General features: G+C 37.9%; 2 protein-coding genes across 10 annotated transcripts in view; one reads left to right on the top strand and one right to left on the bottom strand.

Annotated features, from left to right (window-relative positions):
* Positions 1-13,132, top strand: part of Rev1 (REV1 DNA directed polymerase) — a 78,998-nt gene extending 65,866 nt beyond the window's left edge. For all 8 annotated transcript variants that reach the window (XM_046440369.1, XM_046440371.1, XM_046440368.1 and 5 more), the window contains 11 exons: positions 204-424; positions 1,344-1,516; positions 6,760-6,862; positions 8,446-8,611; positions 8,823-9,025; positions 10,177-10,410; positions 10,923-11,043; positions 11,562-11,782; positions 11,886-12,042; positions 12,247-12,349; positions 12,719-13,132. In XM_046440369.1, the coding sequence (XP_046296325.1) occupies positions 204-424; positions 1,344-1,516; positions 6,760-6,862; positions 8,446-8,611; positions 8,823-9,025; positions 10,177-10,410; positions 10,923-11,043; positions 11,562-11,782; positions 11,886-12,042; positions 12,247-12,349; positions 12,719-12,830 (1,814 nt within the window). In that variant the 3' untranslated portion in view covers positions 12,831-13,132. The remainder of the gene's footprint in view (positions 1-203; positions 425-1,343; positions 1,517-6,759; positions 6,863-8,445; positions 8,612-8,822; positions 9,026-10,176; positions 10,411-10,922; positions 11,044-11,561; positions 11,783-11,885; positions 12,043-12,246; positions 12,350-12,718) is intronic.
* A 723-nt stretch (positions 13,133-13,855) lies between these two features.
* Eif5b (eukaryotic translation initiation factor 5B) overlaps positions 13,856-14,902 on the bottom strand; it is a 59,912-nt gene continuing 58,865 nt past the window's right edge. For both annotated transcript variants that reach the window (XM_046440380.2, XM_046440381.2), the window contains exon 24: positions 13,856-14,557. In XM_046440380.2, the coding sequence (XP_046296336.1) occupies positions 14,450-14,557 (108 nt within the window). In that variant the 3' untranslated portion in view covers positions 13,856-14,449. The remainder of the gene's footprint in view (positions 14,558-14,902) is intronic.

Below are 14,902 nucleotides of genomic sequence, written 5' to 3'. Positions count from 1 at the left end.
GTAGCCTCATTTAAACAGGAATCTTTCTTAATTAGTTGATTTTGTGGATTAGATACCAATCTTGCTTGTCACAAATAAATTACATCCTTTTGATGACACTTAAATTTTAAATTGTTTTGACATGTTGGCTATTTTCCATTAATAAAATTATTTTAATAGTTTGACCTACATAACTGAAGAACTTCATATATTCCCTTTTCTAGGAGTTGGACGTTCAATGGAATCTAAGTTGACATCCTTGGGAATTAAAACTTGTGGAGACTTACAGTATATGACCATGGCAAAACTCCAAAGAGAATTTGGTCCCAAAACAGGTCAAATGCTTTACAGGTTCTGCCGTGGTTTGGATGATAGACCAGTTCGAACTGAAAAGGAAAGAAAATCTATTTCAGCTGAAATCAACTATGGAATAAGATTTACTCAGGTACTGATCATGTAACATTTTACTTTATGTTGTTAATATTTTCACATAGTCCTTTCCTTCCAGTTAACCATAACACTGTTAGCTTGAAATTATATCTTAAACCTCAAAAAAGTTTTGTGAGACAGTACATGCTAAGTTAGAACCCCAGGGAATTCTGATCTTTGGGAAGGATATTAAAAAAATTATACTTTGGGGGTCAAAAAAGATTTGTGATTATAATTATTTCAATTTCCAGTGAAAGAAAAAGACCAGAAAAATGTTTTTAGTGTTGAATATTTTAAATTTTGAGTTAAAGTAGGTTTCCTCTGACTTATTCATGCATCTAGAAAGTAGTGGTACAGGTGATTGAGTTTTTACTTTCTTTTAGAATACATGTTTGGGTTGATTATCTCTCTGGAATATAGATGAGAAACTCCCTCTTCCCTCCCAACACCTCGTAAAGATTTGGAATTTGATAAATGCCTGCCCTTTGGAACTCAGTGGTTCCCATTTCCATTAGAATGGAAATGGTGCTGGGTTGGGGAACACATGCCTATAATCCCAGCTTCTTGGGAGGCTGAGGCAGGAGGACCACAAGTTTAAAGCCAACCTGGGCAACTTGAGGCCAGTAAGATTCTGTCTCAGAATGAGTAAAAAAAAAGGGCTGGATATGTAGCTCAGTGGTGGTGTGCTTGCCTAGCATGCATGAGGCCCTGGGTTTTATCCTCAGTACTGAAGGGGGAAAAATCCATTAATTTTGCTTCATTGGGAAGGTATTTTTACCTAACATATAACAAGGTAATGAAAATGTTTATTTTTAATATATGCTTAGGATAGGAAATAGCATTCTAACTCAATATTACAGTTAAAATACTTGAAAAGAATGATTAGGCATATAAGAAAATAACATGGGAGTTTTTCCACGTTTGTCTTTCTGTAGCCAAAAGAGGCAGAAGCTTTCCTTCTGAATCTTTCAGAAGAAATTCAAAGGCGACTTGAAGCTGCTAGCATGAAGGGCAAACGTTTGACTCTCAAAATCATGGTACGAAAGCCAGGTGCCCCTGTAGAAACTGCAAAATTTGGAGGCCATGGAATTTGTGATAATATTGCCAGGTAAGCTCATCTTAAAAGGAATGTTGGTATTTACATTTTAATGCAGGTTATGATAATTCATAGAAAATAAAGAAAATCAAGAGTTTGAGTAAAAACCTAAATGTGGTGTTGTTTGACTTTCTTTAGTGCCAGGCCTTGGCCTAAAGTCATTCATCTTAGGTTAGTATACTTTTATCTGTCCATTTTCCAATGCTGTAACAGAATACCTGAGATTGGGTAGTTTGTAAAGAAAAGGATTCTTTAGCTTATAGTTCTAAAGTCCAAGACCATGACACTGGCAATTGCTTGGCCCTGGTGAGTCTTTTTTCCCTCAGCAGATGGTAGATGGTATTGCAATGGTAGGAACATGTGACAGAGATCACAGGCAAGACAGGAAGCCAAGGGAGAGGACTAGTCTTGCTCTTTTTTTTTTAGTTGTAGTTGGACACAATACCTTTATTTATTTATTTATTTTTATGTGATGCTGAGAATTGAACCCAGTGCCTCACATGTGCCAGGCAAGCGCTTTACTGAGCCACAACCCCATCCTGGTCTTGCTCTTTTATAACAACTCTCTCTTGAGAACTAACTAGGGTCCCATGAAATGTATATTAGTTCCTTCCAGTTACTAGTTCCTAACCCAGTTACTTCCCACCAGGCCCCTCTGAAGAAGGTCTCAACACCTCTCCTCAACCATCAGCCATTGAGTGCTGAGCTTCCAGCACATGAACCCTTAGGGTACTGACCACATCCACACCACAGTAGCTGGCTCAGCAAGTTATATGCAGACTGACCTGTTGGCTTCCTGACCCTTGGCAGCCTTTCCTTGGGTCTCCAGACTCTTTTTTAGTGTGTGGTCTGAAAGAAAGGGCGAGGCTGCCAATCTGCAGACCAGTGGGGACTGTTGTGGTTTGTAAAAGACTTACTGCTGCTTTTGCAGCAGATTGTGATGTAGTACTTGAAAAAATGGTTTGAAAAAGACTATTTATGTAGGTATAATTTCTCTTCATGAAAAGAGTAATCATTAACGCTGAAAATTGGTAGAAAGCATTTTTTAAAATTCTGGGTTTTGTTGTGTAGGCCATTTAATATTAAATTTCATGTAAGATGTGTGACCAATATGAAAATGCTTGATTTTGCATACCATCTTATGAAGTGTACTACATTTTGGCTGTGAGATCACAGTTTTAAGACTTGACAATGAAAGCCACAAAGAGATTTATATCTTTTAGTAAAAATTACTTCCTCGTGCCAGTCATATACATTCCATTCATGTTGTGGTGATACTGTTAAGTCATGAGATAACTCAAACAGAAGCTCCCAAATTTCTCATTAATGGCATTTGTTCGCTGTGAAAATAGGAAGTATAAATTATGCAGTTTATAAAATTTTTCTGCTTTTGGTTATCACGAACAATTATATGTTACCTACTTTAGTAAGTGTGCTAATGCCTGCATCTTTCAAGTAATAGTTAAGTGTAGTGTTACTAGACATGTTTATACTGAACTGCTTAATTAGATCCTTACTCAAGAATATGATTATCTGGGCTGGGGATGTGGCTCAAGCGGTAGCGTGCTCGCCTGGCATGCATGCGGCCCAGGTTCGATCCTCAGCACCACATACAAACAAAGACGTTGTGTCCACCAAAAAACTGAAAAATAAATATTAAAAATTAAAAAAAAAAAAAAAAAGAATATGATTATCTTCTTAAACATATTTTCTGTGGGAAAATCTGACTCATTTTAAAATACATTTTCTGGGAAAGAGGTCTTAATCTATTATTGAATTGGAAGTTTTTTGTTTTGCAGTGGAACATACTGTTCACACCAGCAAAGCCCCAAAGGCCCTGTAGGGAGTGGTAGGTGAGCTTAGTGTGTTTGGGGCACCTAAAAGTGCTGGCAGGTCCTCTGTTTTTCTTTCATGTGTTCTCAAAAATCCAAGAATCCGGCATTCTAGCCTATGACCTTTAAACCCATATTTTTCCTTGTCATAGTATCCACAGAGTTGTTACTCCATTTATAGAATCTTTTAAGAGAAAATAGTACTAGATAAGCATATTTCAAATGTTGAAATTATTCAGTGATTTGACTTTAAACATGAGTCAAGAAAGAACAGAAATTAACTTTTCATTCTGAATATTGACTGTACTTCAACTTAGAAATCTTATGAATTAAAAGTTCTCTTAGAATCTAAAACCTTGGATTACCTTGTATTCACACTTTAATTGGAACATATATATTGTATATGCATTAACTAAAATTTCTTTTTCTAAATTTCTTTTTTATATTTTTAGTGGATGGGGTCTTCATTAGAGAATTCACCTTGAAGTGTCAGTGTTCTATGTAATTTTCCTTTTCCCTCTTTGCTGCCAGTGTAATTAATGTGGTATTTAGCTTCTTACAAGGGAGACTTTCTCATGCATTTTGTAAACTTTTACGTAACTAATATCGTGTAACTCTTTAAACAGTTCCATACTAGGAGGTACTAATGAATACATAGGAAATGTAGCCTTTGTTTCTCTTAAAGTTATTCTACCACTTATCTGACTAGTTACATTTTTGGGGATGTGTAAAATCCTAATGAAGAGACTCTTGGTTACATATTAATACATGCTCACAGTATGATGTAATTTGGCCAGTATCACTCCTCAGCATTTATCCTCTCTTCCCCCTGTTTCCATCCCTGGTCCCTTTCCTCCTCTACTGATCTGCCTTTGATTTTGATGAGATCCCCAACCCCCACCCCCCCCCCCCCCACACACACACACACACCCTCTTTCTTTTCTGTTTTCCTCTCTAGCTTCCACATGAGAGAAAATATAATGACTTTTGACTTTCTGAGTTAGGCTTATATCACTTGACATGATGGTCCTCAGTTCCATCCATTTTCCTGCAAATGACATAATTTCATTTTTCTTTAAGGCTGAATAAAATTCCATTGTGTAAATATATACCACATTTTCCTTATCCATTGATGAATACTTAGGCTGGTTTTATAGTTTGGCTTATTGTGAATTGTGCTGCTGTAAACATGGACATGCATGTATCCCTATAGGATAAATATAAAGGAGTGGTATAGCTGGGTCACATGATGGTTCCATGCCTAGTCTTTCGAAGAACTGCCATACTGATTTCCATAGTGGTTGTACTAATTTACAATCCCATTATCAGTGTAAAAGTGTTCCTTTTTTCTCCACATCCTCTCCAGCATTTATTATTCTTTGTATTCTTTTTTTTTTTTTTTTGGTACCAGGGATTGAACCTAGGGACACTTAATCACTGAGCCTCACCCCTAGCCCTTTTAAATATTTTATTTTGAGACAGGGTCTCACCAAGTTACTGAGCCTGACTTTGAACTCTCAATCATCTTGCCTCAGCCTCCCAAACCGCTGGGATTACAAGCATGTGCTACTGTGCCTGACCTATTGTTTGTACTCTTGATGGCTGCCATTCTCACCGATGTGAGATGAAATCTCTGTAGTTTTGACTTTATTTCCCTAATTGCTAATGATATTGAGCATTTTTTCATTCATTTTTGGCCTTTTTACATTTCTTCCTTTTAGAAGTATGTTTAATTCATGTACTCCTTTATTGAGTTATTTGCTTTTTTGGTGATAAGTTTGAGTTCTTTATATATTCTAGGTATTAATTCTGTCAGAAGAGTAACTAGCAAAGATTTTCTCCCATTCTCTAGGTTCTCTCTTTGCATTCCTAATTGTTTCCTTTGCAGTGCTGAAGCTTTTTAATTTGATGCCATTCCATTTATTAACTCGTGGTACTAATTCCTGAGCATTTGGGGTTTGCCTGTGCCTCTGTTCAGGAGTGTTAACCCTACATTTTCTTCTAGGAGTTGCATAGTTTCTAGTCTAATTCCTAGGTCCTTGATCCATTTTAAGTTGATTTTTTTTTTTTTTTTTCGGTGCTGGGAGCAGGGTGAGAGAGAAGGGATTTTTATTCTTCTACATATGGATAACCAGTTTTTCCAGCACTATTTTTAAAAAGGGTGTCAAGGATCACATAACTGTAGATGTGTGAGTTTGTCTCTGTGCCTTCCAATCTATTCCATTGGTCTGTGTGTCTGTTTTTATGTTATTACCGTGTAGTTTTGGGTACTATAGCTCTGTAGTATAATTCGAAGACAGGTATTGTGGTTCCCTTTAGCTTAGAATTTTTTGGCTAATTTGGTGGCAATTGTATCGAATCTATATATTGCTCTTGGTAGTATGGCCATTTAGCAATATTAATTCATGCCAATACATGAACATGGGAGATCTTTCCATCTTCTGAAGTCTTCTTCAGTGTCTTTCTCAGTGTTCTATAGTTCATAGTAGAGGTCTTTTTACCTCCCTTTGTTAGTTTTGTGTGTGTGTGGGGGGGAGGTATTGTGAATGAGATTGTTTTCCTGTTTACATTCTCAGATTTGTTGTTGATATATAGGAAAGTTGTTGATTATGTAACCTGCTACTTTGCTAATTTTTTAGTACTCTTGGAAGATCATCTAAATATAGGATAATATTATCTGCAAACAGTCATAATTTGACTTCTTTTCCTATTTTTTATTCATTTTACTTCCTTCTCTTGCCTAATTGCTCTGGCTAGATTTTCTAACACTATATTAAATAGGAATGACGAGAGTAGATATACACGTCTTATTCCAGATTTTAAAGGTAATGCTTTCAGTCTTTCCCCGTTCAGTATGAGGTTGGCTTTGGATTTTTCACATATAGCCTTTGTTGAGGTAGCTACTTCCCTAACTACTTCTGTGTTTTTATCATGAATGTGTGCTGAATTTTGTAAAGGCCTTTTCTGCATATATTAAATATTTTTGCATCTAAGTTCATTAGTGTATTGGTCTATTTCTTGATGTGTTATCTGGTTTTGGTACGAGTATGATATTGGCTTCATTAAATGAATTTGGAAGTGTTCCATCCTTTTCTATCTCATAGAATAATTTGAGAAGTATTGGCATTAGTACTTGTTTAAAGGTTTGGTAGAATTCAGCGGAGACTCCATCTGGTCCTAGACTTTTCTTTGTTGGACTATTATTACTGCTTCTGTCTCATTATAGGTTATTAGTCTGTTTAGGTTTTTTGTGTCCTCAAAATTAAGGGTTGGCAGGTGTATTTGCCTAGAAATGTATCCATTTCATCAGGGTTTTCCAGTTTAATGGAATCTAAATTTTCAAAATAGTCCCTAATAATCTGCTGTATTTCTGTGATGTCTGTGGTGATTTCTCCTTTTTCATCTCTAATTTTATTAATGCAGGACTGTAACTCTTGACCATGCAACAGACAGTGCAAAAATAATTGGAAAGGCTACGTTGAACATGTTTCATACAATGAAACTAAATATATCAGATATGAGAGGGGTAAGTGTGTGACATTAAACTCTGTAATGTTGTAAGCTTCATTTGTGGCTTGGTCTCTTTTTCTACATATGGATAACCAGTTTTTCTGCATATTTCATGGTAGGGAATAGGAAGTTAATATTGCAGGTCTTCAGCTCCTTTGAGTTAATCTAAGGTAAATTTGACTTTCTCATCAGATCTGAGCTTTTTAGACTTGAGAGAATAGTCTTATTTGCTATGGAAACTATTTTATGCTTAGATCAACAATTCTGTATCGTAGGATTTATTTTTGGTATTGGGGATTAAACCCAGTGGTGCTGTACCAGAGTTCACCCCCAGCCCTTCACTTTTATTTTTTTGAGATAAAGTCTTGCTTATTTGCTCAAGCTGGCCTTAATTTGAGATTCTTCTGCCTTAGCTTCCTGAGTCAATGGGATTAAAGGCATATACCACTGTGCCTGGCAGAGACCTTATTATTTTTTCTTGTTTTTCTTTTTTTTAAAAATATTTTTACTTGGAATTGGACACAGTACCTTTATTTTATTTATTTATTTTTATGTGGTGCTGAAGATCAAACCCAGGGTCTCACACATGCTAGGCGAGCACTCTACCGCTGAGCCACAACCCCAGTCCCAGAGACCTTATGTTTTTATAGTACCTTTCCCTCAGTTAACCAAAGGTTAATTTTTATATGCATTGTATTATTTTTCCTGTTCTTGTTTCCTTAGAAGTAGATAGCACTGAGAAGTCTGAATCTGTAAACCCTGTAACTTTGAGGTCTTTTTAAAAATTTATTCTGATGTCTGTAGTTTGATGATCAAAAGAGAGAAATCACAGGCCTGAGCAAATGGCTTTAGATGGGCAGAAGGCCTCCCACCCCACCCAAATCACACCTCACATTTCTGTTCTTAAGATGAACTTCATAGGTTTACTTCTGGGTACCCAGATGAATAAGGGTAGTTTTTTGGTTCATTGTAGAAGGATTAAAGTCAGTACACCAGCCATAATTGAAACTTTTTCCTGAATGTTTTTTAATAGTTTATGGTGGGGGAGATAGTAGTAACTTTGCAGTGTACCTTTGCTCATCTCCTCTCATTTTTTACTTGAAAAATATTTAATTTTTAAAAAGAAAAATGGTCAGTGAAGGAAAGTTGCCATAATATTCCCTATTTGGGGTGGTGGGGCTTTGAATCCTGGGCCTAGCATATACCCAGCACGTGCTTCACTACTAAGCTGCATCCCTAATCCTAAGTTAATTAATTTCTTACATTTAAATCCTACTTTCAAAACCTTAGTTGATTAGCATATCAGTGGAATATAATATTCTACTTGTTTGATTTTTCTGATTTTTGAAGACATTGTAGCACATTTGAGATGAGTTGGATACTCAAGGTTGAGAATAACTGCTTAATTGCTTCCCTAAAAGTCAGATTTTTTAATGAATCTCATAGAAGACTGTTTTTTATTTGAATATTTTCATTTAACCCTTTGTTCTAAAAACAAGATCTAGAAGATAGTTAAAAAAAAAAAGGATTAGATGAGAATTTTGCTGAGCAAAATTCATATCTGTTTTCCTAGAAACATACTCTTTATTCTGGTTCTAGGTTGGGATTCATGTGAATCAGCTGATTCCTACTAATCCAAACCATTCCACATGTTCCAGTCGCCTTTCAGTTCAGCCAAACCACTTTCCTGGTGGGTCACATTCTGTCCGTGACCTCTTCCAAGTTCAGAAAGCTAAGAAGTCCACAGAAGAGGAGCACAGGGAAGGTTGGTGGTTGTCACATGATTCTTGTTTGGTTCTGATTATGTCCTTGGGAAAGCAGTTAATTTTCAAATTGGCCTGACTCTGTAAATTTTGCCCTGAAGAACAGATTCACATTTTAACTATGGCCCTAATAAGTATTCACAGCAGACAAAGGGATTCCTGGGATTCAAATTACCTAAAGAGGCTATAAAGCGTATTTTTCTATACTTGTAGTGTTTCTGACGGCTGTGGATCTGGAAATATCACCTGCCTCTCGAAGTTGCACTTTCTTACCATCCTTTAATACACATCTGCCAGCTAGTGTGAGTCCTGACACTAACAAGGGAGAGTCTTCAAGGAAATGGAATGGTCTGCATTCTCCCGTCAATGTGCAGTCAAGACTTAACCTGAGTATAGAGGTCCCGTCACCTTCCCAGGTATGTTTTTATACTCCTAAGTACAAAAGTAGCTTACAAATGACATTTTTTATTCCATCCGTAGAACCAAAGGGAGAAGAGGCTACTGGTTAGAATAAATAAGGTTTCCAGAATTTTACAGGACAGTAATTCGTGTAGATGAAAGTGCTTTTGCAAATATTTGCAACTCTTGCAAGTTGTAAAAGTGTGGCTTAAAAGGCTGTCCTCATATGAGCTGGCACTTTGTCAGTGTAATCATGCAGGCTTGCTGTATTCAACAGAGCAACTCTGGTGATCTTTAGTGAACTAGGATCTAATGTCAAAGGGGTTTGCAGCATTTGCAAACCTTTCTTTTTGTAGAGTGAATGTTTTAGAGTCTAAGCTTAAAATTCAGTTTGTGTAGGCTCTAAGTGTGGTTGGTACATGGTTGGCATCCTTTGCCCCTGGGAAATGATAGCACTTTTAAGCTCTAAAGGAAGTTCATTTGTGATCTCCCTCTATCCCGTACTAGAGAAGATATCAATGCTGGCTATAGTACTAGGGAGAGGGAGGGTCAATTTTGATATCTTTGCATTGGCTCCCAGTTGCTGGTGACACCCAACAGTTGTTTCTGGCTGGGTAAGATGAGCCTATCTAGGTTATGAGATTGCCATGTTTCCCAAGTACTGGATGTACGTGGACAGCAAGGGGGAGGTCCTAGCCAAAGGAGCAGCAGGTATGTGGGCAGAGAAAAGTATTTTCTAGAAACCCCCTTTTCCAGCTTCCTTTCAGACTAGATTTATTAGTATTTTGGGGCAGTCTCATACAGGAAGGTAAATTCTGACACAGTACTCATTAACTGTCCCAGAAAGGTAATGTATCTTGGGCTCTGGCCTCTCCCATGGGTGAGCTCCTCCTATAAGACAGTATACAAGTATATGTGGATTTACCTGATCTGTGGTACTGGCAGGGGTCCACACTTACCTCCAGACTCCTAATGTCACATCAGGTGTCAATGGCAAAAGGCAAAGACATTCCAAAGATGTGCTTGTGGGGGCAGGGGCCCAGGAGGGACAGTAGCTTTTCTAGCCCAGTGGTTTGCACTCTGTGTTCATGATCTAAGAGGTTCCCTCCCCTAAACACCTCATGTCTAAGCACACTTTAACCTCAAATTCATGTTTGATATTTTACAGCTTGATCAGTCTGTTCTAGAAGCACTTCCATCTGATATCCGGGAACAGATAGAACAAGTTTGTGCTGTTCAGCAGGGAGAGCCACGTGGTGACAAAAGGAAAGAACCGGTAAATGGCTGTAATTCGGGAGTTCTAGCACAACCAGTTGGGACAGTATTGTTGCAAATACCAGAACCTCAAGAATCTAATAGTGACACAGGAATAAGTGTTATAGCCCTTCCAGCATTTTCACAGGTAAGTTAAATTCAAGCACCTTCTACCATAGTTTTAAGCATTCTCATCCATCCTACACCATCTTATTTCCCTTTCCCCTCTGCACCCTAATTCAGTAGCTCATGCTGTGTCCAATGGGGAGTGGGATTCTTGGTTCTGCCTCATCAGGAGACCATAGACTTAATGGAGCAGATGGTACGTGGGTGCCTACCTAGAATAATGAACATATTCTGCTTCTGTCGCATTGGCCAGAGCCCGTCACCAGGCCACAAGAATGCAGCAGGTGGGAATGTAGTCAGATATGGGGGACAGTAACAGTCTCAGCTCCTGTTTTAAGTTCCAATTAGTGCTCAAATTTAATTCCTATTCTTACCCTAAAGTCTTTCAAGATTTAATATTTGATACTGAAGACCTAAAGAATTCATACAGGTCAGCAAAGGTTGACCTGAAAACAAAACCTTTGTGAAAAAATATAAACCAGCTGCCACTTAAAATTAATCCAAGTTTGACTCTGGGCTTTGCTTTCCCACTAGGTGGACCCTGAGGTTTTTGCTGCCCTTCCTGCTGAGCTTCAAAAGGAGCTGAAAGCAGCATATGAGCAAAGACAAAGGCAGGGAGAAGACACTAGTTACCAGCAGCCAGCCAGTGCATCTGGTAAGCCTGGGAAGTGGCTTAAATAAACGTTCATTCCATTAAGAGATTTCATTACTGGAGAATATCTGAACAGGGCTACAGTAGGGGTGGGAGCTGGCATAGTCCTAGTTAGAGTCTTATACAGACTTTGTTTTAAAGAATGAAGTGACAGATCATTTCAATATTTGTCAAAGACTCACACAACATCATCTCAAGGTTTGTGGATGTGCATCACAAACACCTGAATCCACTTTTACTCTATAAGAGTAACAATTCTAAAGTTTACAGTTTAGCAGACACTGTTATGAGGGCTTCCATCTGTTGATTCTTCTTCCAATCCTGTGACCACCCCATTATAAATAATCATACCAAAGGCTGACTTAGTAAGTGCCAGAGCTGAGACAGAGTAAGTGTGGAGCCTGTTGGCACTGCCACTCCTGGTGGGAGGTGTTTTAGGATGGATGTTCTGGGAGGTGGGGGTTGCATATTTGGAAAGGGAAAGAGTCCTGTCCAGACTCATTATACACCTCTTCCTTTAGTGCCAAAGAATCCTTTACTTCAGCTAAAGCCAGCAACAGTGAAAGAAAAGAAGAAAACCAAGAAAAAAACCCCCATGAGTCCCAAGAAAAAGATTCAGAGCCCTCTGAAAAACAAACTGCTTAGCAGTCCTGCAAAATCCCTGCCAGTGGCCTGTGGGAGTCCCCAGAAGTTAATTGATGGGTTCCTAAAACATGAAGGACCTGCTGCTGAGAAACCCCTGGTAAGTTTTTTGAAAAATACTTTTAAAACTCTTGAGTTGTATCAGGTCTTAATGTCCTTGATACTTCTAAAAATAGCATTTTTATCTTTTGTTTTTTCAACAGGAAGAAATCGCTGCTTCCTCCTCAGGAGAGCCAGGCCTTTCCAGTTTGCAGCCTGACCTGGCCAGCTGTGTTAGGCCTGCAGCACCCAATCTAGCTGGAGCTGTTGAGTTCAGTGATGTAAAGACCTTGCTCAAAGAATGGATAACTACCATTTCAGGTTGGCTTGACCTGTGGGTGGCCCTGTTCAAGAGAACATGAACATACTGTACAGATTGAATGCGAATTTCTTACTGATCTTTTGGACTTGCTTTGAAAAAAGTCCCAATTCTGCAGCCCATTCTTTTTTCCGTTGTCCCTGCAGATCTCTCTATTCTTTATATTAAACATCATGGTCCTTATTTGAGGTTTTCCCCCTTTCTAGATCCAATGGAAGAAGATATATTGCAAGTTGTGAAATACTGTACTGATCTTATAGAGGAAAAAGATTTGGAAAAACTGGACTTAGTTATAAAATACATGAAAAGGTAAGTTGTGTTTTTATGGAAGGGAATTCCCAGTGACATTGCATAAACAGTTTACTGGAGATATATGAAGGCTTTAAACTTTCTCCTGGAAACTTATTCCTGGCAAAATATATTCTTCAGGATTATCCAAAAAATGCCATGTTTTGATAATAGAAAGTTTAAAATGAGGTTGTTGCCCTTGAGATCTATGTCTAATATGCGATTTAAAAACTATCGGAATGTATTTCCTTTTTAGTGTTCTACTTAGGATTTTAATTTCTGGCCAAGATTACCTTTTATGTGTAAAAAATGAAGCAATGAAGACTTGAAAAAGGAATTAAGTCTTAGAATTCTTTCCTAATGATGGTTTTTCTTCTTTCCCGCTTTCAGGTTGATGCAGCAATCGGTGGAATCGGTTTGGAATATGGCATTTGACTTTATTCTTGACAATGTTCAGGTGGTTTTACAACAAACTTATGGAAGCACATTAAAAGTTACATAAATATTACCAGAGAGCCTGGTGCTCTCCGCTAGCTGTGCCATAAGTGCTTGTGAGGTATTTGCAAAGTGCATGATAGTAATGCTCTGAGTTTTTACATTTTCAGATTTCTTTTTAAAGCAAGTGTTTTTGTACATTTCTTTTCAAAAAGTGCCAAATTTGTCAGTATTGCATGTAAATAATTGTGTTAATTCTTTTACTGTAGCATAGATTCTATTTACAAAATGTTTGTTTATAAAGTTTTATGGATTTTTACAGTGAAGTGTTTACAGTTGTTTAATAAAGAACTGTATGTATATTTTGTACAGGCTCCTTTTTGTGAATCCTTAAAAACTCAACTCTAGGAAGCAACTATTTATTATACTTAAGAGGCTGAAAAACCTCCAGACCGTTTCTGGCTGGATCCATGCTAAGCTTTGAAATTCCTGAGAGGTCCCAGACCAGGATTCTACTTGTTTCAAGAAAGGGTAAAGCTTCTAAATCATCTTATTCTTGTCTCCAAGCATGCACATGAACATGTTAAGTAAATTTTTTCTTCTTCTGTGTGGGGGAGCTTCTGGGAAAAATGAAGTCCCACAGATAGTTCTGAGGTGGTATTCGCTATGCCTCTCCTGGCCCTAGAGAAATTTTGATAATGAAGAATAGTATAGATTGTCAAACTATCTTTAAGAGAGCATTAACAGCATACAAATTTTATATATGTTTGAGTCCATGCTGCTAATACTTATTTTCCCTCAACAAGAGTGTCTGCTTCTTAGATCCATATTAATCTAGAGCTAGCAATTTGGATCACTACCATGAACAAATCACACTATGAGGTATCTGAAGTGACTCAGAGGCACCAAACCCAGATAAATTGCCCATCGTTACCAGCTGTCTTATCAGAAAGTATGTGCATGGTGAAAGGACAAACAAAACAGAACAAGATTAATGAATGAAAATCCCTCCTGTTGCCTTATGCTAGGATATAAGTTTGATGGTCTGATATGAGGATGAGAAGCTACACTGACATGGAAGCCTAACAGAGCTTACCAGTACTGCAATGTCTGTTTATTATTATTAGTTTTTGAACTGTGATGATTACAAGACTCTCATGACTATACAAGCAGTAAAAAGCAGCCAGCTATGCTTTACACCATGGTTTCACACAAAGCAGATAAATATCAGAATGCTTCATTTTCTATTTTAAAAAATCCCTAAGGGCTTATGGCGGAAGAATACGCATAAAGATGTGTATCTTACATCAAAAAAGTCCCAAGAATCACAAAATCTGCAGAAGCGAGGTTAATCAAATACTGCAGGACTGATTTAATCAGTATAAAATTGAAAGATCTTTAGATTTGTAATAAAAATCCAAATTTAGGGAAGGGCAAACTTTAAAACAGCAGCCAAGTAAGGAAGGGTGAGGAGGGTGTGAACGAACAGGCACGCTGGAACTGTGGGGATGTGTAACTGACCACTGTCAAACCAGTGTAAGTTTCTTGGTTTCTCATGGAAAACGTTTTTATACACCTAAGTCCATCAGTGTCCAGATACATCTGTTCCATTTTTTGTCTTTGTTTTGTTGGTGGTATTAAAACATAATATTGCATTTACTCCAATTCCTGCCCCATGTGAAAAATTTAGATGATTTCAAATACTTTCTTCAGTTCCACAATAAGCTGCCAGTCACTCTTCTGCATTTCATCTCTGAACCAGTCTTTGAGCGCATCGATGGACTGCCTGCTGATCTGCAATGCATGAGGCACAAACAGTGTGAACAGAATGTAACAAACAGGTGCACAAATGTTGCTCAGTGTAAAGAAAACTTCAGCAGCAGCAACAATGTAAGCCTGCCTAAGGGAGTAGAGCTCCCCCCTCCAATACATTGCAAGGAACAGAGCAGAGGCCCTGGCATTCTGTCAGTGCTGCTGTACTCAGAGGTACTGTCCTTAACCAGGACAAGGCCCTACCAGAGCACACCCTAGAGAAGGATCCAGTACTATCAGATTCTACAGATCCAGACAGACTTCAAAGCTATTGATACAGGTAATCAAAAAAAGTGACCAGACCCCCACCCCAATTTCTGAAAACAT

The sequence above is a fragment of the Marmota monax genome, unplaced genomic scaffold (genome assembly GCF_021218885.2).
Source record: "Marmota monax isolate L192 unplaced genomic scaffold, Marmota_monax_Labrador192_F-V1.1 WCK01_AAM20220418_F8-fsc00210, whole genome shotgun sequence".
Classification (NCBI taxonomy): domain Eukaryota; kingdom Metazoa; phylum Chordata; class Mammalia; order Rodentia; family Sciuridae; genus Marmota; species Marmota monax.
Note: the sequence above shows the minus strand (reverse complement) of the source record. Positions and strands in the feature narration are given on the sequence as shown.